This window comes from Ceratotherium simum, chromosome 26 (genome assembly GCF_057802395.1).
Source record: "Ceratotherium simum simum isolate JZ-2026a chromosome 26, ASM5780239v1, whole genome shotgun sequence".
Lineage (NCBI taxonomy): Eukaryota > Metazoa > Chordata > Mammalia > Perissodactyla > Rhinocerotidae > Ceratotherium > Ceratotherium simum.
In genome coordinates this window covers 17,701,199-17,727,969 of record NC_141925.1, presented here as the reverse complement: position 1 = coordinate 17,727,969, position 26,771 = coordinate 17,701,199, and the positions used below count along the sequence as shown (strand labels likewise).

Genomic DNA, 26,771 nt, shown 5'->3' with positions numbered 1-26,771 from the left:
TTTTCACATACCTAATGGCCATTTGGATGTCTTCTTTGGAAAAATGTCTGTTCATTTCCTCTGCCCATTTTTTAATTGGATTGTTTGGAGTTTTTTGTTATTGAGTTGTATAAATTCTTTATATATTTTGGATATTACCTCTTATCTGATATATGGCTTGCAAATATTTTCTCCTATTACATAGACTGCCTTTTAGTTTTGTTGACTGTTTCTTTTGTTGAGCAAAAGCTTTTTGGTTTAATGTAGTCCTACTTGTTAATTTTTGCTTTTGTTGCCTGTGCTTTTGGTGTCATACCCAAAAGATAATTGCCAAGACTGATGTCAAGGAACATCTTCCCTGTACTATATGTTCTTCCAAGAGTTTTATGGTATCAGGTCTTATGTTAAATCTTTGATCCATTTAGAGTTAATTTTTGTGAGTGGTGTAGGATAGGGGTCTAATTTCATTTTTCTGCGGTTTCATGTGGTTATCCAGTTTTCCCAACACCATTTATTAAGAGGCTATACTTTCCCCATTGAGTATTCTTGGCTGCCTCGTCAAATATTAGTTGACCATATATGTGGGGGTTTAATATATGCATTTATCACTGTAAACTTCCCTCTGAGAACTGCTTTGCAATGTTTCACAGGTTTTGGTATGTTGTGTTTCCATTATCATATATATTTTTTATTTTCCTTTTAATTTCTTATTCAACCATTTTTTGTTCATTAGTGTATTGTTTAGTTTCCACATGTTTATAAGTTTTTCAGCTTTCCTCTTATTTATTTCTGGATTACATACCATTGCAATCAGAGAAGATACTTGGTATGATTTCTATCTTTTTAAATTTACTAAGACTTGTTTTGTGGCCTATCGTATGATCTATCCTGGAGAATGTTTCATGTGCACTTGAGAAGAATATATTTTCTGCTGCTATTGGATGGAATGTTCTATATATGTCTGTTAGGTCTATTTTGTCTAATGTATCATTTAAGTCCAATGTTTCCTTTCTTATTTCCAAGCTATGCAGGCTGGGGAATGGGTTGAGGCAGGTAAAATGCATCCTCTGCTTTTCTATGCAGCCATCCTTGAGTTTTGTGCTCCACCAGGTTGCTTTTGAAGCTTCTTAAATGTACTCCAGACTCTCCCAAAGCTATTTTCTCTGTGGTATTTGTTAAATTATTGTTTTTGTGGGAGGATGAGCACTGGGACCTCCTAATCCACAATCGTGCTGACATCACTTTCCATTGTTTTTTTTATAAAAAGTCAGGTGTTAATCTTATTGGGAATCTCTTATAAGTGACAAGTGTTTTTCTCTTGCTGATTTCAAGATTTTCTCCTTGTCTTTGGCATTCAGCATTTTTCCTATGCTATGTCTGTGTACAGATCTATTTGTGTTTATCTTACTTAGCATTCACTAAGCTCCAGATATGTAGATTAATGTTTTTCATCAAATTTGGCAAGTTTCCAGCCATTACTTTGTCAAATATTTTTCTGCTCTCTTTCTCTTTTCCATTTGACATTCCCATTATACATATGTTGGTGCACTTAATGGTATCCTACAATTCTCTGAGGTTTGTTGATTTTTCTTGATTCCTTTTTCTCTCTGTTCTTCCAATTTCATACTCCCTTTCTATCTATCTACAAGTTTTCTAATTATTTCTTCTGCATTTTCAAAGCTACTATTGAGCCCCTCTAGTGAGTTTTTCATTTCAGTTGTTATACTTTTCAACTCCAGAACTTCCATTTGACTTTTTCATAATTTTAATCTTCTTAGTGATATTCTTTATTTGATAAAACATTGTCATCATACCTCCTTTTACTCCTTCGAGCATGATTTCCTTTACTTTTAAAATATTTATAGGGCCGGCCCCGTGGCTTAGTGGTTAAGTGAGCGTGCTCCACTGCTGGCGACCCGGGTTCGAATCCCGGGCCCACACCGACGCGCTGCTTCTCTGGCCATGCTGAGGCCGCGTCCCACATACAGCAACTAGAAGGATGTGCAGCTATGACACACAACTATCTACTGGGGCTTTGGGGGAAAAAAATAAATAAATAAAATCTTTAAAATATTTATAATGACTACTTTGAAGTCTTTGTTAAATCTGACATTTGGTCATTTTCACAGGCAGTTTCTATTGCTTGCTTTTTTGTGTGTGTGTGAGGAAGATTGGCCCTGAGCTAATGTCTGCCAATCCTCCTCTTTATGCTGAGGAAGACTGGCTCTGGGCTAACATCCTTGCCCATCTTCCTCCACTTTATATGGGATGCCGCCACAGCATGGCCTGACAAGTGGTGCAAAGGTGCATGCCCAGGATCCGAACCAGGGAACCCCAGGCCGCTGCACCAGAGTGCGTGCACTTAACCGCTTGTGCCACCAGGCCGGTCCCTTCCTCCTTTTTTTTTTACTGTGTATGAGATATAATTTCCTGTTTCTTTTCATGTCATAATTTTTTGCTGAACTCTGAACATTTTAAGTATGTATTGGTTCCGTGGGTGTTGCCCTCCCTCAGGGACTTTTTGTTGTTTGCTAGTTTGTTTAGTGACTGACTGGGCTGTTTTAGTGAAGTCTATTTTCCTGTGTAAGGTCTCTCTGATGATGTTCCTCAGAGGATGCAGACCTGGAGTGATAGTGGTCTTTGCAGGATTCTCTTTGTCACTTTCCATGATCACACCTAGCTTTTAACCTCCTCTAATTGCTGGCTGGTTTCTGTATTGTTTTCAGCAATGTCCTAATGCATAAATTTCTCCATAGACTTATCCAATTAAATTTGGGCTCCTTTGCAGAAGTATTTTGAGGTCAGTGTTCAGGATTCATTCTCAACCCAAGAGGGATCTTCACAGCTGTCTCTTTCCCTGGTTCTGTCTAGTAAATTAGCTATCTTGTGGTTAATTTATATCTCTAATGAAGCTACCAGTCACTTCTTAATTGCTTTATACAAAAGCAATTAATCCATTGTTTTGAGAGCATCCCTAGTCTTGAATTTCCCCATACTGTTTCAAATAAAGACAATTCTATGGAGGAGAATATATCAGTCTGTATTTTACAGCCTAACTCTACTCCTGGGTATAACCTCTGAGCTATGGCTTCAAAGTGGGGGCATGGACACTGGTGTGCTTCTCTCTTGAGTGATATCCCTGCTTCAGGAGCTGGATGCTCAGTGGGGTTAGTAGTCTCTGGTATTCCTGGCTTGCCCCTCCCAGCATAAGCCTCTGCCCTAAGAATGAGCTAGGGCCCAGTACACCATACCACACCCAAGGTAGAGCCTCCACTCCATGTGTGGGGGCTGGGTGGAAGAACGGAATCTCATGTGCTCAGTTACACTCACCGAGAACATAGCCTCTGCAATAGGTAACTGGGGGGTGGGATAAGAAATGCTGACTTTCTTCCTCTCCCAGGAAGATACCTTAGTCCATGATTGTAAGGTGAGGGAAGAGAGAGCCCTGTGTTCTTGGCTGCACCTTCCTGGAGTGAAGTTCTGTTCCGAGCTGAGGGGAGAGAGAGAGGGAGTGGGTCATGCTTCAAATGCCACAGGATTTCACTATTCTTGCCAAGTTTAGTAGATTTTCTTGAATAAATGTTTCTTCATTTTCTGTATGCCCTTAGGATCATTTCCAAATGTTTTAAATAGTTATTATTTAAATAATTTTCACCAGTTTCACTAGGGCACAGGTCCACAGATCTCCTCATATTGCCATTCTGTTAGTCTTAAAATGTTTCTATGTGAAATCTTACTGATTTTTTCTTTCTACCTCATAAAAGAAGAGTTAATCCTTCTTTAGCCTTTCAGTGTGGAATGTACTGTGATTGTAATAAGTCACACTTGATTGATCTTAGTTGTGGCCGTGATTTTTCATGAGATGTCCAATTCTGGAAAAAAACAACAAGCCATGTAATTCTAATTTCTTAATCTGTGGAAGTCAAAAATTAATGTGTTCTGAAGTGATCTAACATCTTGAGATCAGTTTCCTGAAGCTACTTGGTCTAGTCAAGATTGCTAAAGAGCAGTATTATCTTGTAACATTGATCTTGAAAGTATAGACTATAGGATCCAATGAGTTTCTTAGGAAAAGTCTAGTTAAGCTTTGCTGATTTTCTTAGCTCTCATTCTTGTTTAATCTTGGCAAAAGTTATTTATTATTAGAAATTTATGACTGTACTTTCTAGAGTTTTCTTACCCTCTTGAGATGACTTCTTTCTTAAGGATCCAAGTGATAGAAACCATTTCTCTGAATGCTTTAAATTCTGTCTTTTAAAGATTTAAAGTAGCATGTAACATCTTAGCATGTTAATTCACACTCTTTATTCTATGTGGAATAACTTTTCTGTCTCCTCTCATCCCACCTTCATTCTCCTGATAAACTACTCATTATTTAAAACTTAGTCAAGATGTACATGAAATACTGAGGTGATATTCAGAGACTTCTTAGAATGACTAAAACCTTCTGTTTTGACATCTTTAGATTATTCCCCAGTTTAGCTTTCATGAAACCACCCAATCTAGACCAGATTCCTAAAGAGCATCCACCTCTTTGATTCTTGTCTTGAAAATATAGGAAAAAGTGTCCAAGGAATTGTCTGGAGAATCTGAAGATGAAGATGTACAAAATGAAAGAAAGAGAATCCTGGGGCAGTCTCGGGAGCGGCTGAATTCCACAGTGCTTATTAAGGAACTCACAAAGGTAACAACATTCACTGGCCAACATCTGCTGACAGCATTACTACCTAAGAGCATGTCATTAGTGTCCAAGACTCACTCTGGTTCTTCGGGGTATATCTGTATTCTCCCAGTAAAATAGAAGAGTTCTTGTGAAACTGTCTGAAGTAGTGGTCCATAGGGGTCTGAGGTATTTGTTGTATCTGACCTACAAATGTTCTTTTCTATATTGCATTTTCTGGACTTTTTTAGATATATTTTAACTATCCAGTCATTCTGGCTGTGAAAAATATCTCCGTTACAATCCAAAAGGGGGAGTGCTTTGGATTGCTTGGATTCAATGGAGCTGGAAAAACTACTACCTTCCAAATTTTGACTGGAGAGGAGAGTGTTACCTCTGGGAATGTGTTCATTGATGGCTTTAGCATCACTGAGAATGTCCAAGAGGTAAGATGCTCTTACAGTCTGATATGAGAAGCATCATGACTTGGGGTGCAGGTAACAGGCAGATGGCTGGAGATAATAGATGGGAATCATGATAGCCATTGATATTGATACTTTGGACTTAGTGGATTCTGGAGAGAGAAATAAATTTTTAAGGAGAGATAGTGAGGCAACAAGAGCAGAATCTAAGACAAAAATATCTTTTGTGTTCTTTGAAACTGTTAGAGTAAAAGGCAAGTTCTCTCACTAATGCATCTAACATATGCCAGACAAGGTGTTCTAAAGAAGGACGGACTGGGCAGAAGGAGAAGATCACCTGCAATTTACTTGTAACTGAGGCCTTGATCCATCTTAGAGCTCTGGAACAGGATGGCCCTTCAGAGTGGTCCCAAATCGAAGCAAGATAGCTGCCCTTTGTGTCCCTGCCTGAGCCAATCATTGGCTGCACATGCCACCTGAGAGAGAGGGCATACCCTTGGGAAGAAGCTAAGTGGGGAGAAAAATTCAAGAAGAAGGAAATGGTCAAAGGTGTCAAATGTCAGGAAATCTCAGGCAAGTAAAGCCTGAATTGTGTCCATTGGATTTAGTAACTAGAACTTCATTGATGAAGTTATCAAGAACTATTGCACTAGCATCAGTCGGGTGGGGGTAATGGGAGCCTGAATGGTGCAGTTATTTCCTCTTTAGTTCATGGGACACTGCCATCATGAAATCAGGAAGATGGGGTTGTGGGAGCCTGCATGCTGTAGAATAAACAGTAGTCTAGTAATAGAAGTGAAGCTAAGAATTTGGATTATACTTTGAAGAAAGTTAGCTGTGAAGCAAAGGGAACTATTAGAATTCACTCAGAGTTGTGAGGAGACAGGAGATATTTTATACCTTGAACATATTGATCATATTTATACTAGAAGGAAAGAAGTTGAAGAAATAGAGGAAGAAGTGACACATGATGAAAGGAGGTAAGTGGGTCCTGCCAGGTGGTTCTTGGGGAGGAAGGGGTGAGTGGGGTCTCCTCTAAATATCTTTATCTATACCACTTATCAAATCCCTTTGGGGACATAGAGTTGTGTAAACAGTCCCCTAATTATGAGGAATGGAAAAAAAGGTTAAGTGAAGATGGTGCTAAAGAGAAAAAGCTAAATTGGGAACCAAAGTGATAGTCCATAAAAAGTGTCAAATTTCGAAAGGGACCAGGTATGCAGGCAAATATGAGCCTTTTGCAATGACTGATTCAGTACGTCTGAGGAAGCTTTTTCAAACTTCAGGGAATCTCTCCCGTTTGCTGTTCTGAAACATCTCTCACATCTCATGTGACAGTGGTATTTTCATTTCCTCATACTTTAAAAATATACTTTAACATTTTCCTTTTTATTGTGGTAAAAAATACATAACATGGGGCCAGCCCAGTGGTGCAAGTGGTTAAGTGCGCGCGCTCCGCTGTGGCGACCCAGGGTTCGCCAGTTCAGATCCCGGGCACGCAGCGACGCACTGCTTGGCAAGCCATGCTGTGGCGGCGTCCCATATAAAGTGGAGGAAGATGGGCATGGATGTTAGCCCAGGGCCAGTCTTCCTTGGCAAAAAGAGGAGGATTGGAAGATGTTAGCTCAGGGGCAATCTTCCTCACACAAACACAAAAAAATACATAACATAAAATTTACCATTTTAAGCATTTCTGAATGTGCAGTTCATTGGCATTCGGTACATTTACGTTATTGTGCAGTCTTCACCACTATCCATCTCCAGACCTTTTTCATTATCCCAAACTGGAAATCTGTAACCATTAAACAATAACTTTGCATCCCCCCATAACCCCTGGTAACCACTATTCTACTTTCTGTCTCTATGAATTTGAACTATTCATAGAGATTGGATTTAGTAACTAGAACTTCATTGATGAGGTAACTCATCTACTATTCTACTACTCGTGAGGTAACTATTCTAGATTCCTCATGTCAGTAGAATCACATATTTGTCCTTTCATGTCTAACTTTTTTCATGTAGCATAATGGAATTTTATAAGGCTGAATAATATTCCATAGTATGTGTATATCACATTTTGTTTATCCATTTATCTGTTGTTGGAGTTGTTTCCACCTTTGGCTATTGTGAATAACGCTGCTATGAACGTTGGTGTACAAATATCTGTTGCCTGCTTTCAGTTATTTTGGGTATATACCTAAAAGTGAAATTGCAAGATCATATGGTAATTCTATGTTTAATATTTTGAGGAAATGCTATACTGTATTCCATAGTGGCTGCACCATCTTACATTCCCAACAGCAGTTCACAAGAGTTCCAATTTCTTCACATCATCACCACACTTGTTATTTTCTGCTTTATTGATAATAGCCATCCTAATAGGTGTTAAGTGGTATGTCATTATGGTTTGATTTACGTTTCTCTAATGATTAGTAATGTTGAGCACCTTTTCATGTGCTTATTGGCCATTTGTATGTCTTCTTTGGATAACTGCCTAGTCAAGTCCTTAGCACTCTTTTAAACTGGATTGTTTTGTTTTTGTGTTTGTTGTTGAGTTGGAGGAGTTCTCTAGTACTCTGGATAATTATCCCTTATCATATATATGATTTGCAAATATTTTCTCCCATTCTGTGGATTGCCTTCCCAATATCCTTTGATGCACAAAACTTTTTCATTTTGATGAAGTACAACTTATATAATTTTTCTTTTGTTGCCTGTGCTTTTGGTATCATACCCCCAAAATCATTGCCAAATCCAATGTTTTCTTCTAAAAGTTTTATAGTTTTAGGTCTTACATTAAGATCTTTGACCTATTTTGAGTTAATTATTGTATATGGTGCAAGGTAAGGGTCAAAATTCATTATTTGCTTGTGAATATTTAGTTGTCCCAGCACCATTTGTTAAAAAGCCTGTCTTTTACCTACTGAAAGGCCTTGGCACTCTTGTTGAAAATCATTTGACCACTTTTACAAAGGTTTATTTCTAGGCTATTTATTCCATTCCACTGGTCTATATGTCTGCCTTTATGCCAGTAGCACACTGTTTTGATTACTGTAACTTTTTCATAAGTTTTGAAATCAGGAAGTGTGAGTCCTCCAACTTTGTTCTTTTTTGGGATTGTATTGGCTAATCAGGGGCTCTTGAGCTTCCATATGGATTTCAGGATGGGTTCTTCTGTTTCTGCAAAAATGTCATTAGGATTTTGATAGAGATCGCATTAAATCTGTAGATAACTTTTTGGTAGTTTTGGCATCTTAACAATGTTAAGTCTCTTAGTCCATGAACATGGTATTTTTTTTCCTGGTTCACTGGCTTATCTTTGCAGGTAGCTCATTTGCTTTCAAAAATTATATGGGATAATAATTTTATACCTAGAATAAAGAAAGGGTTTGAGTTGATTTCTACCAAAAGTCTAAGGGCATAAATAGTCTGGGATTATTATAAATTAATAAAATCTCAGAGGAAAAGGTATGAATTTTAATTAATTGTTTAAAATAGTTTTAATTAATTATTTTTAAATTTAATTAATCAATTTTAATAAGCTAAACTTCATATTTTTTCTTTGAATACCTAGTCTATGTGCATCTGAATGCAAATCCACAAAAGGGTTGGTTAATTGGTAAAGCAACACTCATTGCATTCTCCTATTTGTGGGAGTGTGGAAAGGCTTTGCTTCTGGTTCAGCCTTATTATGAAACAAAGTCTACACATGACTATGCAAGTTTTGCAATGCAAAAACTTACATGGTGGCCGTGTCCCTTGGAATTCTTCATTAATGGGGGGAGCATCTTGTATTCTAATACTCCTCCAAATTCACTGAGTTCTGGGATTTTATTTCCATCTTCTTCATCCCCAATATCATTAAAACCGAATTGGGGAACCTGTTATTCCAATACATTACAATTTAGTCAATGGCTATAGTTTTGTAGCCTTTAGAAAAAAAATTTTGGTAGGACTCTTAGAGGCATGGCCTTAAGGACTGCAGGCCTTCTATCTCATCCAGGGATGTTTAGTGGGATAGATGACTTGGGTCCTTATTAAGGCAATTCTTGTAATCAGGTGAAGTCAAGAATTGGCTATTGTCCTCAATCTGATGCCTTGCTGGAATACATGACTGGTCGGGAAATAATGATCATGTATGCCAGATTATGGGGAGTCTCTGAGCTCCAGATTCAGCTGTATGTGAACAAATGGTTGAATTCACTGCAACTGGAGCCCCATGCTGACAAGCTTATCAGAACCTACAGGTGAGTCATCATGCTGATCTTTTTTTTGTTGTTGTTGCTGCCGCTAATGTTGAGGTGCCTCTCTACGTTTCTGATGTTTGAAATAAATGCCCACAGCTCCAGCTAAGTCTCTCTGTCACACAATTATCCAATTGTGAAACTATCTCATGAGTTGCGAAGTTGCAGTAATAAGACCAGTGATAAGACAGATCGATGTAGTTCCGTGTCTTTCCTTTGCAGAGATAAAACTCAAAATCCTAGTTCTATTTGAACTGTAGCCTTTGCACCTCAAAATGGGTCTTCTTTTTCTTCCTAGTGTCCATATGGTTCTCTGTCTCCCAAGAAAGGAAGAATGTAGGCCTTTTGAATTATGGTGGGACTTATGTACCTGGGAACTCATGACACCCTAAGAACAAGTATATAAATGGTGCTAAGAATGCCACTAAAATCAGTTACATAAAAGTCACTCCTCAACATTTCAAGTGAAAATTAATTGATACATACACCTGCACTGAGACCTGCTACCTTATTGAAGTCACATCTAACCAGAATTGTGGATGTCCATGTTAAGTGTTTGCTGAGACTCTCAGCATTTGAGATGTTTGTGCTAACTCTTTCCTGTAAATAACTAATTTGTATATCCTCTCCTTCCCCTATATTCTCTCTCCTTCTATGACTGTGAAGTGGAGGAAGCAAACGTAGGCTGAGTACTGCTATTGCCTTAATGGGAAAGCCCTCAGTCATTTTGCTGGATGAGCCATCAACTGGCATGGACCCAGTAGCCCGACGCCTGCTCTGGGATGCTGTGACACGGGCACGTGAAAGTGGCAAAGCCGTCATTATAACCTCCCACAGGTGTGGCTCATTGGGAAGCTTGGTTGAGAGCTGGCAAGCATTGTAGTGGCTGTAAGAGAATTACTTGGAGCTAGGAATGTTGGACAGTGAACTTGCTTGAGTATGTAAGTATAATCTTAATGAATGGAACAGCCAAGAATCCTCGTTGAGTTAAAAAACCAAGAATGGGAAGAGGACAGGAAGTTCAGGAGATGTTATGTTTGAAGATTTGGTACTCTCCTATTTATCATTTGAAAAATTTCCACTCCCCAACTATGAGCATTATGATTGGCAAATTCCACTTCACATTGAACATAGAGTCACAAAATCTTGGCTCTGTTTGAACTACAGAATGTCCTCCAAAAGAGAACTTTTTAGCTTTACATCTTCTGATATCTTCTTTTGCTAGAATGGAGGAATGTGATGCCTTCTGTACCAAGCTGGCCATCATGGTACAGGGGAAGTTCATGTGCTTGGGCAGCCCTCAGCACCTCAAGAACAAGTTTGGCAATGTTTATATCCTGAAGATCAAGGTCAAGTTTGAGACATGTGAGGATAAATTAGATGATTTAAAATTTTTCATCACAACGACATTCCCAGGTAAATTACATTGAGCTAACTTTGTTAGAGTTCTGTTGAATCATGTTTTTTGTTCTCACCATCCATATGTTTTATGTCTTCAATAACTGTTTCCTGTGAGTTATTGATATTTATTGACCTTCCATACTGAATTACTTTTAGAATCCTTGTTTCTGTGACTTCTTCTTGTGCCTGGTTATGCTAAGAAGTTTTCACACACTCAAAGAAAAAGTTCTTATTAGGTCTTGTATCACTTTAGTAAGGCAGTTTTAGATTTGTGCCATTCATATAAATTATATCTCTAAAGTCATATTTTTGAGCACAATTCTCAATTATTTTTACGTATTATCCATGTAAAATTTTAAGGCTTTTTTCCCGCCAGCTAAGCATGTAACTCTGGTCTTTTGCTGTCTCAGCCAGGATATGGTATTGAAATGCAAACAAGAACCACTAAGCTTTTCTCTCAACAGTAGCATGCTTCTACATACTAAGGTCAATAAGCATCTCTCTGCCTGTATAGTACAATAGCAGAGACAGTAATTATTTCTTTCTGTCCTTTACTTCTCTTTCCTAAACATAAAGAGGGACATGACAAGGCTTTTAGTAATTCTGGTTTTTCGTCTTAGTTTCCACTGTGCTAGGCTGAGCAAAATATCACAGAAGTTGTGTGTCAGGCTGAGGAGTTGGAAATTTATCTTCCAGGCAATGGAAAATAATAAGATTGATTACACAGAAAGAATGGAGATAAGACAGTAAAAGGAAATGGATGGTATAGCAGATGTGGAGAACAGATGTGTGGGGAAATAATTACTTCAGTGTTGGTCCTAGTGATTATGATGTGCCTATGATGCATGCAGGTGGATATTTCCATTAAGAAGTTCAGTATTCACTTATGCATTCACTCGGCAAATATTTTTGAGTACTTATTGTATCAGATTTCTATTTCATGTGGTGCCTAAATTACCACAAAGAGAAGCTATGACCAGAAAACCTCGTTTACTGTGAGCTGTCCTAGCAACTTGCTTTCCTTGAAGGAAGGACACTGAACACTGACCAGAGACCTATTCTCACAGATGTGGACACAAGAGCTATAATGGGAATGTGGGATGTAGGAACATTCTCAACTGTAAGGTGGTTGTTGCCCAGTCCTTCCTCACATTATTCTTGAGCAAATAGCTATTGAAATATGACAGAATCGAAAATGAACTGACATAGAACCTATACCTAAATATTGATTTTTAAGAAGAAGAAATAAATATTACAAGCAAAAAGCTTCTGGAATGTATACTTGAGAGACGACTTACCACAGTAATCAGAATATTTAAGGTAAATGATTCTACATAATCTCAGGTAAATTTAAGTGACCACATATTCTTTTTTCAAAATGTACAAATAATATGATTCTATTTCTGCAATATGGAAAATTATGTACTCTGAAAATCACTCTTGGTAAAATAAAACTAGAAATTGGTAAAAATTAAAACAAATACGTCTTTAATGCAATAATTGATTCAGAAACAAAAGTAAGAAAATTCTTTAACAACCAAAAAAGAAAAGAGGGAAAAAAATGAATGAAAGAAAACAGTGAGCTGAAATAGTGAGCAATAAGAAAATGCAAATCCTGGAAGCAAATGCCATTGTCAGCCCTAGGATCAGTGATGAAGCTCTGGACCTTCTCCAGGGTAGCTCATGCTGAGACTGCCATGTAAAGGAGGCCCCTCAAAGTGGGTGGTTGGTAGCATCCTCTGATTCCAAGCAGGAGCAAGCACAGATTCCAAGCAGGAGCAAGCACAGATTCCAAGCAGGAGCAAGCACAGATCTTCTCTGGAGGAAAGCATCCCTAATTTAGGCTTGGAGTTGGGAGAGAACCACAGAAAGCTGATATCAGAAAGTACCAGAAGAATGTCTATATGAGAGGCTGTATTATTATTATTATTTTGGTGAGGAAGATTGGCCCTGAGCTAACATCTTTTTCCAATCTTCCTCTTTTTGCTTGAGGAAGATTGTCACTGAGCTAACATCTGTGCCAATCTTCCTCTATTTTTTTGTATATGGGATGCCACCACAGCATTGCTTGATTAGTGGTGTGTAGGTCTGCGCTGTGATCCAAACCCGCGAACCCAGAGCTGCCAAAGTGGAGCACATGAACTTAATCACTGTGCCACTGGGCCAGCCCTTATTTAATACATCCCAGAAGACTCTGAGGAAGGAACTCTACAGCAGAGAACCTTAAAGCTAAGAAAGATATTTTGTCTTACGCCACCTCCTACACAGGAAACTCCTTCTAAAAGTGAAAGAAAAATAATCTCATTTAAAGATGAACAACTGAAAAGATTATAATTGAACCCTACAGAAAAATGTTATAAGTAAAAGAGGGTAAGAGAAAAACCCAACAGACATTGAAAGAACAGCAAAGATATAAGGCCACAAAGCAGATGAAAACTATTACCTAATATTTCAATATGAGCTTAAAAAAATTAAGAAGGTGTGCTACATCAGAAAATCCTAAATTAAGAAGGGATGCTATGTCAGAAAATCCTAAATCACAATTGAAAGGGCTAAGAAATTAGACTAAACAACAGAGGGATATGCAGACAGCTGACAGTATTGGAGAGTATTTTTTAAGTAAACATTTCAGAAATACTTAACTATCAAGAGCGAATAGACAACATAGAAAGTACAAAAGAAATGGAGATTAGAAAGGAGAAAAACAGAAAACCATCAAACAGAAGTATAGATAAACATTGGAGAGAGAAAACATGAGAGAGGCAAGGCAAGGACAATCCAATACAACTATAAAAATACTTCACAAGGAAGAAAAGCAAAGCCATAGAATATAACAAGTACTAAGAACTACCATTCAAGAAAATTTCCTAAGACAAACCTCCTTAGTGAAAGGACAACCTGAAAAACTGACCCAATATCATCAACACCAAGGAATATTCCAATATAACCATTGTATTTTAATAATAGAGGGGGAGGGAACCTTTGGCTATCCAGATAAAAATACAAGAGAAAGAAAGAAAATTTATAAGGGAAAGAAAGTTAGATTGACCTCAGACTTTGTTACAAAACATTTTATGCTAAGAAAAATACAAGCCAAAGGTTTTACATACAGCCAAAATGACCTTCAGGAATAAAATTCACAAAGAGTTATGAACATATAAGAATTCAGGGGATATTGTTCCCATTGGCTCTCCCTGAAGACTACACAAACAAAAAGTTCACATCTACTAAGAAATGATTGGAAAAGCTTCTGCATAGGAACTGTTGGTGAGCATTGAATGTTTTAACTCTAGACGAGGCCTAAATAAAGAGGATTCAGGTGATAGATTATTATAAAATTGAAATACATTTTAGAAATGTCTATAAAATACATTTATCAAAAATAGTGGGGTACAAGGCAGAGAATATATGGCAAGCAGTATGCTTACTGAATGCCATTTAGGTATTAAGTGGGAATAAAAGGATATTACTGTGGACTAGTTGCTGGCGAAGGGAGCTAAAGTTACTAGCATATCCAATGTCATTCTTAACAGTGATACAAAAGACAGTATCTTAAAGAGAAGGGACTGGGGGCCGGCCCTATGGCATAGCAGTTAAGTGAGCATACTCTGCTGCTGGCGGCCTGGGGTTTGGATCCCGGGCACACACTGATGCAGTGCTTGTCAGGCCATGCTGTGGAGGCATCCCATATAAAGTTGAGGAAGACTGGCATGGATGTTAGCCCAGGGCCGGTCTTCCTCAGCAAAAAGAGGAGGATTGGCATGGATGTTAGCTCAGGGCTGATCTTCCTCACAAATAAAAAAAAAGAAGGGACTATTTATGGGTATTATTATATAGCTATTAGTATGAAGTTAACCATTAGAACAAAAATATATACTTTCCTGTCTCACAAATATAATAAGAGAATAGACAGAATCACCCATATAGTGGAGATACACACACACATACATGTTTTATATATTTATATTTGTGTTTATACTTATGCATATATCTGTATATATTCATATATAATTTTAAAAACAATATAGGAGGACTATAATTGAACATACTGTTACTTTCAATAAATGTAAATAGGCTTAACTCCCCCAATAAATGAAGAAAATTTTTCAGATTGGCTATCAAGCAAAATCCAGCTCTCTGATGTGTATAAGAAACATTACTTAAAAAACTAAATCAGAGAGACTAAAAATAAAAGATTGGGCTTTACACTCTCTTGCTAGCCCACACTTGACCTTTAGCAATTTGTTAAAAATTTTAAACTAAATAGTCTCACCAGCTTATATGTCATCTGGTAGTATCTGCCTTGTATAAGCAAATTGCTCTGGTCCTGATTCTCTCTGCAGATGCCTGTCTATCCCCAGATATTGGGTTAGTTATTAGCCCTGAGTTTGCTCCATCAGAAAACTGATGGGTTCAAGAAAAGCCATTAATTTGCAATTTGTCCAGCTTTCTTGTAGTGACAGCAGGCATGACACTCTCTCCAATTCACTGTATCTCACAGGTAAAATTGAAGGTGGTATAACCAATTTTATTTATTTATTTATTTATTTTTGTAAGGAGGACTAGCCCTGAGCTAACATCCAATGCCAATCCTCCCTTTTTTTTCTTGAGGAAGACTGGCCCTGAGCTAACAACCGATGCCAATCCTCCCCTTTTTCTTTTCTTGAGGAAGACTGGCCCTGGGTTAACATCCGTGCCCATCTTCCTCCACTTTATATGGGATGCCGCCACAGCATGGCTTGATGAGTGGTGCGTTGGTGTGCGCCCAGGATCCAAACCTGTGAACCCCGGGCCTCTGAAGCAGAGCGCGCACACTTAACCACTTGCGCCACCGGGCCGGCCCCTATAACCAATTTTAAAAAGAGCAATGGCCCAACAATTACCTACAGGTATACCTTAGATACTTGCATCCACCTGTGGCAGGAAGATAAGTAGAATAATATTTATTTATTTATTTTTTTAATTTTTTTTTTACCTGCCCGTAAGCACATAAGCTTCATTTCTTTTTTTTTTTTACTTTTTTGTTTATTGCAGTAACATTGGTTTATAACCTTGTAAAAATTTCAGGTGTACACCATTGTACTTCTATTTCTGCATGGACTACATCATGTTCACCACCAAAATACTAATTACAACCCATCACCACACACATGTACCGAATTATCCCTTTCACCCTCCTCCCTCCCCCCTTCCCCTCTGGTAACCACCAATCCAATCTCTCATACACTGCTGGTGGGAGTGCAAACTGGTGCAGCCACTATGGAAAACAGTATGGAGATTCCTCAAAAAATCAAGGATAGAACTACCATATGATCCAGCTATTCCACTGTTGGGTATTTATCCAAAGAACTTGAAAACACCAATTTGCAAAGGTACATGCACCCCTGTGTTCATTGCAGCGTTATTCACAATAGCCAAGACTTGGAAGCAACCTAAGTGCCCATCAAGGGACGAATGGATAAAGAAGATGTGGTATATATACACAATGGAATACTACTCTGCCATAAGAAACGATGAAATCCAGCCATTTGTGACAAAATGGATGGACATTGAGGGTATAATGCAAAGTGAAATAAGTCAGAGGGAGAAGGTCAAATACCGTATGATTTCCTTCATTAAGTAGTAGATAATAACAACAATAAACAAACACATAGGGACAGTAGAATAATATTTAAATCAGCAATATTCACAATAGTCAAACAACCCATATGTCCATCAGTAGCTGATTGGAAAATAAATTGTGGAATATTCATACACCAGATTACTATTTAGAAAGAAAAATGAATGAATTATAGCTATATGCAACCACATGGATGAATCTTACAAATATTGAGTGAAAGAAGCAGAAAGAAAAGAATATACACTAGATGATTCTATTTACATAAAGTTCAAAAGCAGGAAAACTCTACCTAAATTTTTAAGAGTATGTGCACATAGTGACATCAGCATCATGGCAGAGTGGGCTTTCCCCCTTTAGATTCTCCCCTCTAAGATACAACAAAAATGACATTCATACACCAACAGAGGACATTCACACAACACAAAAGACGTCTGAGAGACCCATGCAGCCAGACATCTGAAGGTGGAGGTGCTAGAATCTCCAGAGGAAGTGGAAGGAGGTAAGAGAACTCCTCTCCTTCTCCAATGAAAGTGACCCTGGGACTGGGACCATGCCACTCTCAAAGAGAGGGGGGAAGGACAGCCCTCCATGGGAAAACTGTTGCTCTCCAAGTTCTCTCAAGGCCTGTGGGAAATTCCCATACGGAGGGGACTGAACTGTTGCAGGGGTGCCTTCATCAAGCTGGCACCCCAGGAGAGCAGATAGCAAGGGAAGAGTGAGGAGCCCCCAGGATCAGGCAGGTGAAAGAATGAGCCCCTCCCATCGCCCGGCACTCTAGCACAACCAGTCAGTCAGAGCACCCGTGGATTGCGTCGGGCTCAGTATACACAGCTCATAATCCCCACCTAGTGGCCACAGGTGGAAATTGTGACCAGATATTTTCAGCATGAGGAAAAATTAGCCCACACCCTCAAGCAGTATGCAAAAATATATTAAATCTCCAGACCAGAAGGAAAATGACAAGCACCTAGAAATCAATCCTGAAGGCACAGAAATTTATAACCTAAATGACAGAGAACTCAAAATAGCTATGATAAAAAAGCTCAACAAATTACAAGAAAAGACAGATAGACAATTCAATGAAATCAGGAACTTCTTCACAAAAGATATTGAAACTATAAAGAAAAACCAATCAGAAATGTTGTAGATGAAAAACACGATGGAAGAGATAAAGAAAAATCTGGAATCTTTAAAGAACAGAGCTGACAATATGGAGGAAAGAATTAGCATTATTGAGGATAGGGATGAAGAAATGCTTCAGATGGAGGAGGAAAGAGAACTAAGAATAAAAAGAAATGAAGATATTCTCTGAGAGGTATCAGACTCAATTAGGAAATGCAATATAAGAAATATAGGTATTCCAGAGGGAGAAGAGAGGAAAAAGGAACAGAGAGCTTGTTCAAAGAAATAATAGCTGAGAACTTCCCAACCCTTCAGAAGGAGCTGGAAATACAAGTGAATGAAGTCAATAAATCTCCTAAATATATCAACATAAAAAGACCCTCTCCAAGGCATATAGTAGTAAAGCTGGCAAAAGTCAATGACAAAGAAAAAATATGAAGGGCAGTAAGACAAAAAAGAATAAAGTACAAAGGAATTCCAATCAGGCTCTCAGCAGATTTCTCAGCAGAAACTTTACAGACTAGGAGAGAGTGAAATGATATATTCAAAATTCTGAAAGAGAAAAACTTTCAGCCAAGAATACTCTATCTAGCAAAAATATCCTTCAGATATGATGGCAAAATAATAACTATCCCAGATAAACAAAAGCTAAGGGAGTTCATTGCCACAAGACCCCCACTACAAGAAATGCTCAAGAAGGCCCGCATGCCTGAAAAAAAAAAAGAGAAAGGGGATACAAAGCTTTGAGCAAGGAGAAAAATAGGTAGACAAAATCAGAAAAATTGCAGCTCTCTATCATAATAGTTTAGCAAACACTTAACTATAACATCAAAGATTAAGGAAAGGAAAACACCAAAAATAAATATAACCTCATCACTTTAAACAAACTCACAACACAAGATGGAATATGTCGTGACAATAATAACTTACAAGGGAAAGAGAAAGGGATGGAATTGACTTAGGCTAAGGAAGTAAGAGGCCATCAGAAAATGGACTATCTCATCTATGAGACTTTTTATATAAACCTCATGGTAACCACTAAACAAACAGAACAGAGACACATATGATAAATAAAGAGAAAACTAAGAAAACCATCATACAGAACTACCAAACTGAATTGGTAGTCTGAAACACACAGGACGAGAAACAAAGCAAATGTAAAAGAACTGGAAAATGAGTGATAAAATAGTAACATTAAGCCATCATATATCAATAATGACTCTAAATGTAAATGGATTGAATTCTCCAATCAAAAGACGCATAGTGGTGATATGGATTAAAAAACAAGATCCAACAATATGCTGTCCACAGGAAACACATCTCAGCTCTAAAGACAAACTACAGGCTCAGAGTGAAGGGATGGAAGACAATATTACAAGCTAATGGAAAACAAAAGAAAGCAGGTGTTGCCATACTTATATCAGACAAAGTAGACTTCAAGATAAAACAGGTAATGAGAGACAAAGAGAGGCAATATATAATGATGAAAGGGACACTCCACCAAGAAGACATATCACTTATAAATATATATGCACCCAACACAGGAGCACAAAAGTACATAAAGCAACTATTAACAAACCTAAAGGAGATATTAAAAACAACACAATAATAGTAGGAGATCTTAACACCTCACTTACATCAATGGATGGAACATCCAGACAGAAAGTCAATAAGGAAATAGTGGACTTAAACAAAAAACTAGAGGAGATGGACTTAATAGATATATAGAGAGCACTCCAAGCACAGCAGATTACACATTCTTCTCAACTGCACATGGAACATTCTCAAGGATAGATCATATGTTGGGAAACCAGGCAAGCCTCTATAAATTTAAGAAGATTGAAATCATAACGAGCATCTTTTCCAACCATAATGCTATGAAACTTGAAATTAACTACAAGAAAAAAACTGGGGAAGTGACAAAGATCTGGAGACTAAACAACAGGCTACTGAACAACCAATGGATCATTGATGAAATTAAAGGAGAAATCAAAAAATGTCTGGAGACAAATGAAAATGAAAATACACCATACAAACTCATGTGGGATGCAGCAAAAGTGGTCCTGAGAGAGAAACTCAGAGCAATACAGGCCTACCTTAACAAACAAGAAAAGTCCTAAATAAGCAACCTTAAACTACACTTAGCACAATTAGAAAAACAAGAACAAACAAAGCCCAAACTCAGCAGAAGCAGGGGAATAATAAAAATTAGAGCAGAAATAAATGAAATTGAAACCAAAAAACAATAGAAAGGAACAACCAAATTAAGAGCTGGTTCTTTGAGAAGATAAACAAAGTTGACAAGCCCTTAGCCAGACTCACTAAGAAAACGAGAGAGAAGGCTCAAATAAATAAAATTAGAATGAAAGAGGAGAAATTACAATGGATACCACAGAAATACAAAGGATTATAAGAGAATACTATGAATAACTGTATGCCAACAAATTGGACAATCTAGAAGAAATGCATAAATTCTTAGACTCATACAACATCCCAAAACTGAAGCAAGAAGAAATAGAGAATCTGAATAGACCAATCACAAGTAAAGAGATTGAAATAGTCATCAAAAACCTCCCCAAAAATACAAAACCAGGACCAGATGGCTTCTCTGGAGAATTTTACCAAACGTTCAAAGAAGATTTAATGCCTATCCTTCTCAAACTATCCCAAAAAATAGAGGAAGATGGAACACTTCCTAACACATTCTAAGAGGCCAACATCACCCTGATACAAAAGCCAGACAAGGAAAACACAAAGAAGGAAAATTACAGGCCAATATCACTGATGAACATAGATGCAAAAATCCTCAACAAAACATTGACAAACTGAATACAGCAATACATTAAAAAGATCACACACCATGATCAAGTGGGATTTATACCAGGGACACAGGGATGGTTCAACATCCACAAATCAAACAATGTGATACACCACATTAACAAAACGAGGAATAAAAGCCACATGATCATCTCAATAGATGCATAGAAGGCATTTGACAAGAGCCAACACCCATTTATGATAAAAACTCTCAACAAAATGGGTATAGAAGGAAAGTACCTCAACATAATAAAGGCAATATATGACAAACCCACAGCCAACATCAGACTCAATTGGGAAAAACTGAAAGCCATCCCTCTGAAAACAGGGACAAGAAAAGGGTGCCCACTCTCACCACTCTTATTCAACACAGTACTGGAGGTTCTGGCCAGAGCAATTAGGCAAGAAAAAGGAATAAAAGTAATCCAAATAGGCGATGAAGAAGTGAAACTTTCGCTTTTTCCAGATGACATGATTTTATATATAGAAAACCCTAAAGAAGCCATCCGAAAACTATTAGAAATAATCAACAACTACAGCAAAGTTGCAGCGTACAAAATCAACTTACAAAAGTCAGTTGCATTTCTATACTCTAATAGCAAACTAACAGAAAGAGAACTCAAGAAGACAATCCCATTTACAATCACAACAAAAAGAATAAAATATCTAGGAATATATTTAACCAAGGAGGTGAAAGACCTATACAATGAAAACTATAAGACATTACTGAAAGAAATTGATGATGATATAAATAAATGGAAAGACATCCCATGCACATGAATTGGAAGAATAAACATAGTTAAAATGTCCATACTACCTAAAGCAATCTACAGATTCAATGCAATCCCAATCAGAATCCCAATGACATTCTTCACAGAAATAGAACAAGAATCCTAAAATTCATATGGGGCAACAAAAGACCCTGAATAGCTAAAGCAATCCTGAGAAAAAAGAACAAAGCTAGAGGCATCACAATCCCTGACTTCAAAATATACTATAAAGCTATAATTAAAACAGCATGGTGCTGGTACAAAAACAGACACACAGATCAATGGAACAGAATTGAAAACCCAGAAATGAAACCACACATCTATGGACAGCTAATCTTCGACAAAGGAGCTAAGAACATACAATGGAGAAAGGAAAGTCTCTTCCACAAATGGTCCTGGGAAAACTGGACAGCTGCTTGCAAAAGAATGAAAGTAGATCATCTTCTTTCACCATACACAAAAATTAACTCAAAATGGATCAAGGACTTGAAGATAAGACCTGAAACTATATAACAGCTGGAAGAAAATATACGCAGTACACTCTTTGACATTAGTCATAGAGAGATCTTTTCAAATTCCATGTCTACACGGACAAGGGAAACAAAAGAAAAAATAAACAAGTGGGACTTCATCAGAATAAAGAGCTTCTGCAAGGCAAATGAAACCAGGATCAAAATGAAAAGACAACCTACCAGCTGGGAGAAAGTATTTCCAAATCGTATATCTGACAAGGGGTTAATCTCCATAATAGATAAAGAACTCAGACAACTGAACAACAAAAAAACAACCAACCCAATTGAAAATTGGGCCAAAGATATGAACAGACACATTTTTCCAAGGAAGATATATAGATGGCTAATAGGCACATGAAAAGATGACCAAACTACACTAAGATAACTTACACCCATTAGAATTGCTATAATCACCAAGACAAAAAATAACAAATGTTGGAGAGCTTGTGGAGAAAAGAGAACCCTCATTCATTGCTGGTGGGAATGCAAGCTGATGCAGCCTTTATACAAAACAGTATGGAGATTCCTCAAAAAATTAAAAATAGTAATACCTTATGATCCAGCTATCTATCCAAAGAACCTGAAATATGCAATCCAAAGAGGCTTATGCACCCCTCTGTTCGTTACAGCATTGAACATCGGCTATTCACTATAGCCAAGAAGTGGAAGCAACCCAAGTGTCCCTTGACTGATGATTGGATAAAGAAGATGTGGTGTATATATATATATATATAATATATAATTATATATAATATATATATAATATATACATATATATGTGGTGTATATGTATATATATAATATATATATTATATATAATATAATATATAAATATATATATTATATATTATAATATATATAATATATATATACACACACACAATGGAATACACTCAGCCATAAAAAAAAAAAAGACAGAATCGTCCCATTTGCAACAACATGGATGGACCTGGAGGGTATTATGTTAAGCGAAATAAGCCAGACAGAGAAAGACAAACACTGCATGATTTCACTCATATGTGGAAGATAAACTAACACATGGACAGAGAGAACAGTTTGGTGGTTACCAAGGGGAAGGGGGTTGGGGGTGGGCACAAGGGTTGAAGGGATGCATTTATATGGTGACTGACAAACAATAATGTATAACTAAAAGTTCAAAATATTATAAACTATTATGACATCAATTTAAATTAATGTGAGATTAGACAGTGTGGTATTAGCAAAAGGGTAGACACACAGATCAATGGAACAGAACAGAGGGCTCAGAAATAGTCCCACACATATATGCTCAATTGATTTTTGACAAAAGGGCAAAGGCAATTCAGTGGAGAAAGGATAGTCTTTTCAACAAGTGCTGAAACAATTAGATGTCCACACACAAAAACAAAACAAAACAAAAAACCCCAATGCATATTTCACACCTTATACAAAAATTAACTCAAAATGGATCATAGGCCTAGATGTAAAACCTGAAACTATAAAATATCTAGAAAAAAATGTAGAAGAAAATCTTTGTGACCTTGGGTTAGGCAAAGATTTCTTAGATATGACATAAAAGCGCAATCAATAAAAGAAAAAAAAGTTGATCAACTGGGCTTCCTCAAAATTAAAAACGTATGCTTGAGAAAGATACTGTTAAGAGAGTAAAAGTAAAGCTGTAAAAAAAGAAAAAAGAATACATGCACAGGTGAAAAGATATTTAAAAAGGAATTGTTCACAATAACAATGAAGTATTGGTTATTTTTTATGGGGGATAGAGGCTGGGAAGTGGCACATAAGAGTGTCTGGGTTACTATTACTTGTCCTAAATGGGGTGTTTTCATCAGTGTTTGGTTTGAATAATTCATTAAACTCTACATTTGAACTATTTAACACAAAAAAAGAGCTTTACATGATCATGGGGACAATACATGCATTAAATCCATATTAAAGGGCCGGCCCGGTAGCTTAGCGGTTAAGTGCGCGCGCTCTGCTACCGGCAGCCCGGGTTCAGATCCTGGGCGCGCACTGACGCACCCCTTCTCCGGCCATGCTAAGGCCGCATCCCACATACAGCAACTAGAAGGATGTGCAACTATGACATACAACTATCTACTGGGGCTTTGAGGAAGAAAAAAAGGAGGAGGATTGGCAATAGATCTTAGCTCAGAGCCAGTCTTCCTCAGCAAAAAGAGGAGGATTAGCACTGATGTTAGCTCAGGGCTGATCTCCCTCACAAAAAAAAAAAAAAAAAAAAAATCCATATTAAGAAAGTCCACACACCATTATAAACATCTATTTTTTACTTTAAAACATTTAAACCCCAGTTAATCCAATTTGTAATAATCTGCAAATATACATTGGTAAATGTAAACATATCTGTTCTAAATTTGGAATGGATATCACCCACTTCCCTCTTATTCCTCCAGTGGATTCTTACCTGTAAAAGAAACAAGAACACACAGCCTGACTTTGGTGATCTATATGTATGATTTCCTCTTTCACATGGCATGTAATCACGAGATAGCGAGGAGGCCTTGTCCCTTCCCAGCAAACACACTGTACATGCATACATACTCACACATCCAGAGTGAAAATCCTGCCAGTTCATATTCTAAGCACTCTGTTTAGGAATAAAGTCTTGTGGTAACACTAGAATTTTAGAACACTCAGGTTTTTTACATTGGGCATGTGAGCTTGACAGTTTTTATGTGCCTGAAAACCTGCCTTTGATAATTGCTATGAAATCCATATAATAAGACTACTTCATTAGGAATAAATCTGCTGAAAGGAATTAACCATGTTATGTATACCAAAAAGAGTGGGTTATTCAGCATGTTCCCTTTGTATTAACCACGTCTATTCACCTGCTTTTTGTATATAATTAAGTAGATGTAGCAATATCTTGGCAATTTAAAATGAACTCTGTAAGATTTTTCACCTAGCCTATCTTTCCTTTCTTAGGTAGTATATTAAAGCAGGTGAATCAAGGGATCCTTAACTACTACATTCCCAGCAAGGACAATAGCTGGGGAAAGGTGATTGTAGAAATCATGCCCTTCTAACGTTACATGTTAAGAGAACGTTAATGATGGGGGAAGTATTTGATATTCAGGCATGTGTAATGGGATTCTGGCACTATAGGAGGAGCAGAGACTTTAGCTTCCTTTTCAAACACCCCTAGAGTATAATTGCTTGATTTCTGCTCCCTAAATCCCATTATTAGTCCATATCCATCAAGAGAATGAGGACAGAGAACTGCCTCCCAGTGGTTTCTCATTTATCTATTCCATCTATTTTCTCATCTCCTCCTTCTGTGCCTTTTGTCCTCCAACATTAACTTGGCAGGAGTTGGAGGAAGGGGAGGAGAGGCAAATCTGGGTTGGGGGCTGGAAGGAAGACTGCAGCGGTAACTGCACTTTTTGTTGTTGTTGTTAAAGGTGTTTGGTATTTTGGAGGAAGTTAAAGAGCAATTCAATTTAGACGACTATTCCATCAGTCAGATAACGCTGGAACAAGTCTTCCTGACATTTGCTAACCTACAGAACACAGAAGATTATAAAGTAAAGGTGCCGTGAGATTCAATTCCAATCAGTGACCCTTATGTCTCCTTTAGACTACTCTCTACTACACCCGGATACATAGAGGTGCATTCCTGTGTGTGTGTATATTGGTGTAAATATATTTATGTAATAAAGAGTTCTCCACAGGAGACCATATGTCCCTTCTTTGTAGAGTTACATGAGTGGCCTGTGTATTCAGCATGTGCAAATCTAAAGACATTTGGTGAAATGCGTGCTTTCTTTCCTAGAAATATGAAAGAGCAGCATTTAATCAGGGTGGGGACAAGGACCTATTCCTGAGTATTCTAAATGTTTGAACAGAAACATCCAGAAATGATGGTGCTGTCAGATGGGACAGCTTGAAGAGCATGAGAGTTATGTTTTAAGCTGACTTATGGATAAGAGCATTAAGCCTGAAACAAATCATCTTTCCCATAGATACACACACACACACAGACATATACACACATACATACTTACACACACACATACCAATTTTATACCAGAAAGAATCTAATTAAAATCAATATCAAAGTTTAAGGGGTAATTTGGGTTATTATTTCCAAAACTCAAACCAAGATTTTACATTTGTATGAGAATCTTTGCACCAAGAACATTTGGAGTCCAAGAACATAAAGCAAAAGCATTCTTTAAATATAGTGTGTTTTCAGGGCCAGCCCAGTGGTGTAGCGGTCAACTGAGCGCGCTCTGCTTCAGCGGCCCGAGGGTTCGCAGGTTCGGATCCTGGGCATGCACCGACGCACCACTTCTCAAGCCATGCTGTGGCGGCGTCCCATATAAAGTAGAGGAAGATGGCACGGATATTAGCCCAGGGCCAGTCTTCCTTGGCAAAAAGAGGAGGATTGGCAACAGATGTTAGCTCAGGGCTGATCTTCCTCAAAAAAAAAGAAAAAAATATTGTTTTCTTTCCTATTCTTGCCCTACCTCTTATTAAGAAGGAAAGAAGGAAAAATGAGGTGGAGAGAGAGAGGGAGACAGAGTTCTGATTCTTGTTTGGGCAGACGGAGTCCCCCATAAGCAACAGGAGAAATCTAATCACTTCCCCAGGATCATGGGCAGATGAGCAGACAAGTCAGATGATCTTGTTGAACTGCAAGATGGAAAGAGACCATGAAGCTGCTCTATTTTGGGATGCTTTGTTCAAGGTTTTTATATCCTTAATGGGATATTGTGAGTAATAAAGTGATAGCCAGACACTGTTCTCTGTTCTATTGTTTTAAGCTATAATATAAATTTCTGTGGGTTCCATTCCAATACCTGCTATAGATCTCTGACAAGTGATTTCAGTGATGGCAAAATCTGTTTCCCAAGCTGGCCATCTTTAAAAATGGACGGGGAAGTCATTTAATTAAGCTCTTACTTGCATCTAGTCTCCCAGCTGGCTTCATTAACGATGCTTTTTAATCTGGTAGTTTCTTTCACCACCCCTCCCTATCCCCCAACCCACCTCTTCATCTTCCAGCAAGAAACAAAAAATATTATGTCAGTTCCTCTACTAAGCACTTTACATGCATTGCATCATTTAATCCTACTACACCTCTCTGAGACAGGTGGTGCTGCTATTATCCTCACTGCACATGGGAGGCTCAGAGGGGTTACCCGTGGTCACCCAGCAAGCAAGCAGGAATATCAGTCATGTCCCCATCAGGAGCCTGGAAACC

General features: G+C 37.8%; 1 protein-coding gene across 1 annotated transcript in view; it reads left to right on the top strand.

The window, feature by feature from the left end:
• LOC106800150 (phospholipid-transporting ATPase ABCA3-like) overlaps positions 1 to 26,284 on the top strand; it is a 158,517-nt gene extending 132,233 nt beyond the window's left edge. The window contains 12 exon segments of the mRNA XM_087417084.1: positions 4,538 to 4,663; positions 4,891 to 5,085; positions 9,121 to 9,308; positions 9,972 to 10,142; positions 10,531 to 10,721; positions 24,491 to 24,564; positions 24,967 to 25,095; positions 26,046 to 26,091; positions 26,094 to 26,149; positions 26,151 to 26,188; positions 26,190 to 26,244; positions 26,246 to 26,284. Coding sequence (XP_087273210.1) covers positions 4,538 to 4,663; positions 4,891 to 5,085; positions 9,121 to 9,308; positions 9,972 to 10,142; positions 10,531 to 10,721; positions 24,491 to 24,564; positions 24,967 to 25,095; positions 26,046 to 26,091; positions 26,094 to 26,149; positions 26,151 to 26,188; positions 26,190 to 26,244; positions 26,246 to 26,284 — 1,308 coding nt within the window.
• Positions 26,285 to 26,771: the final 487 nt, after the last annotated feature.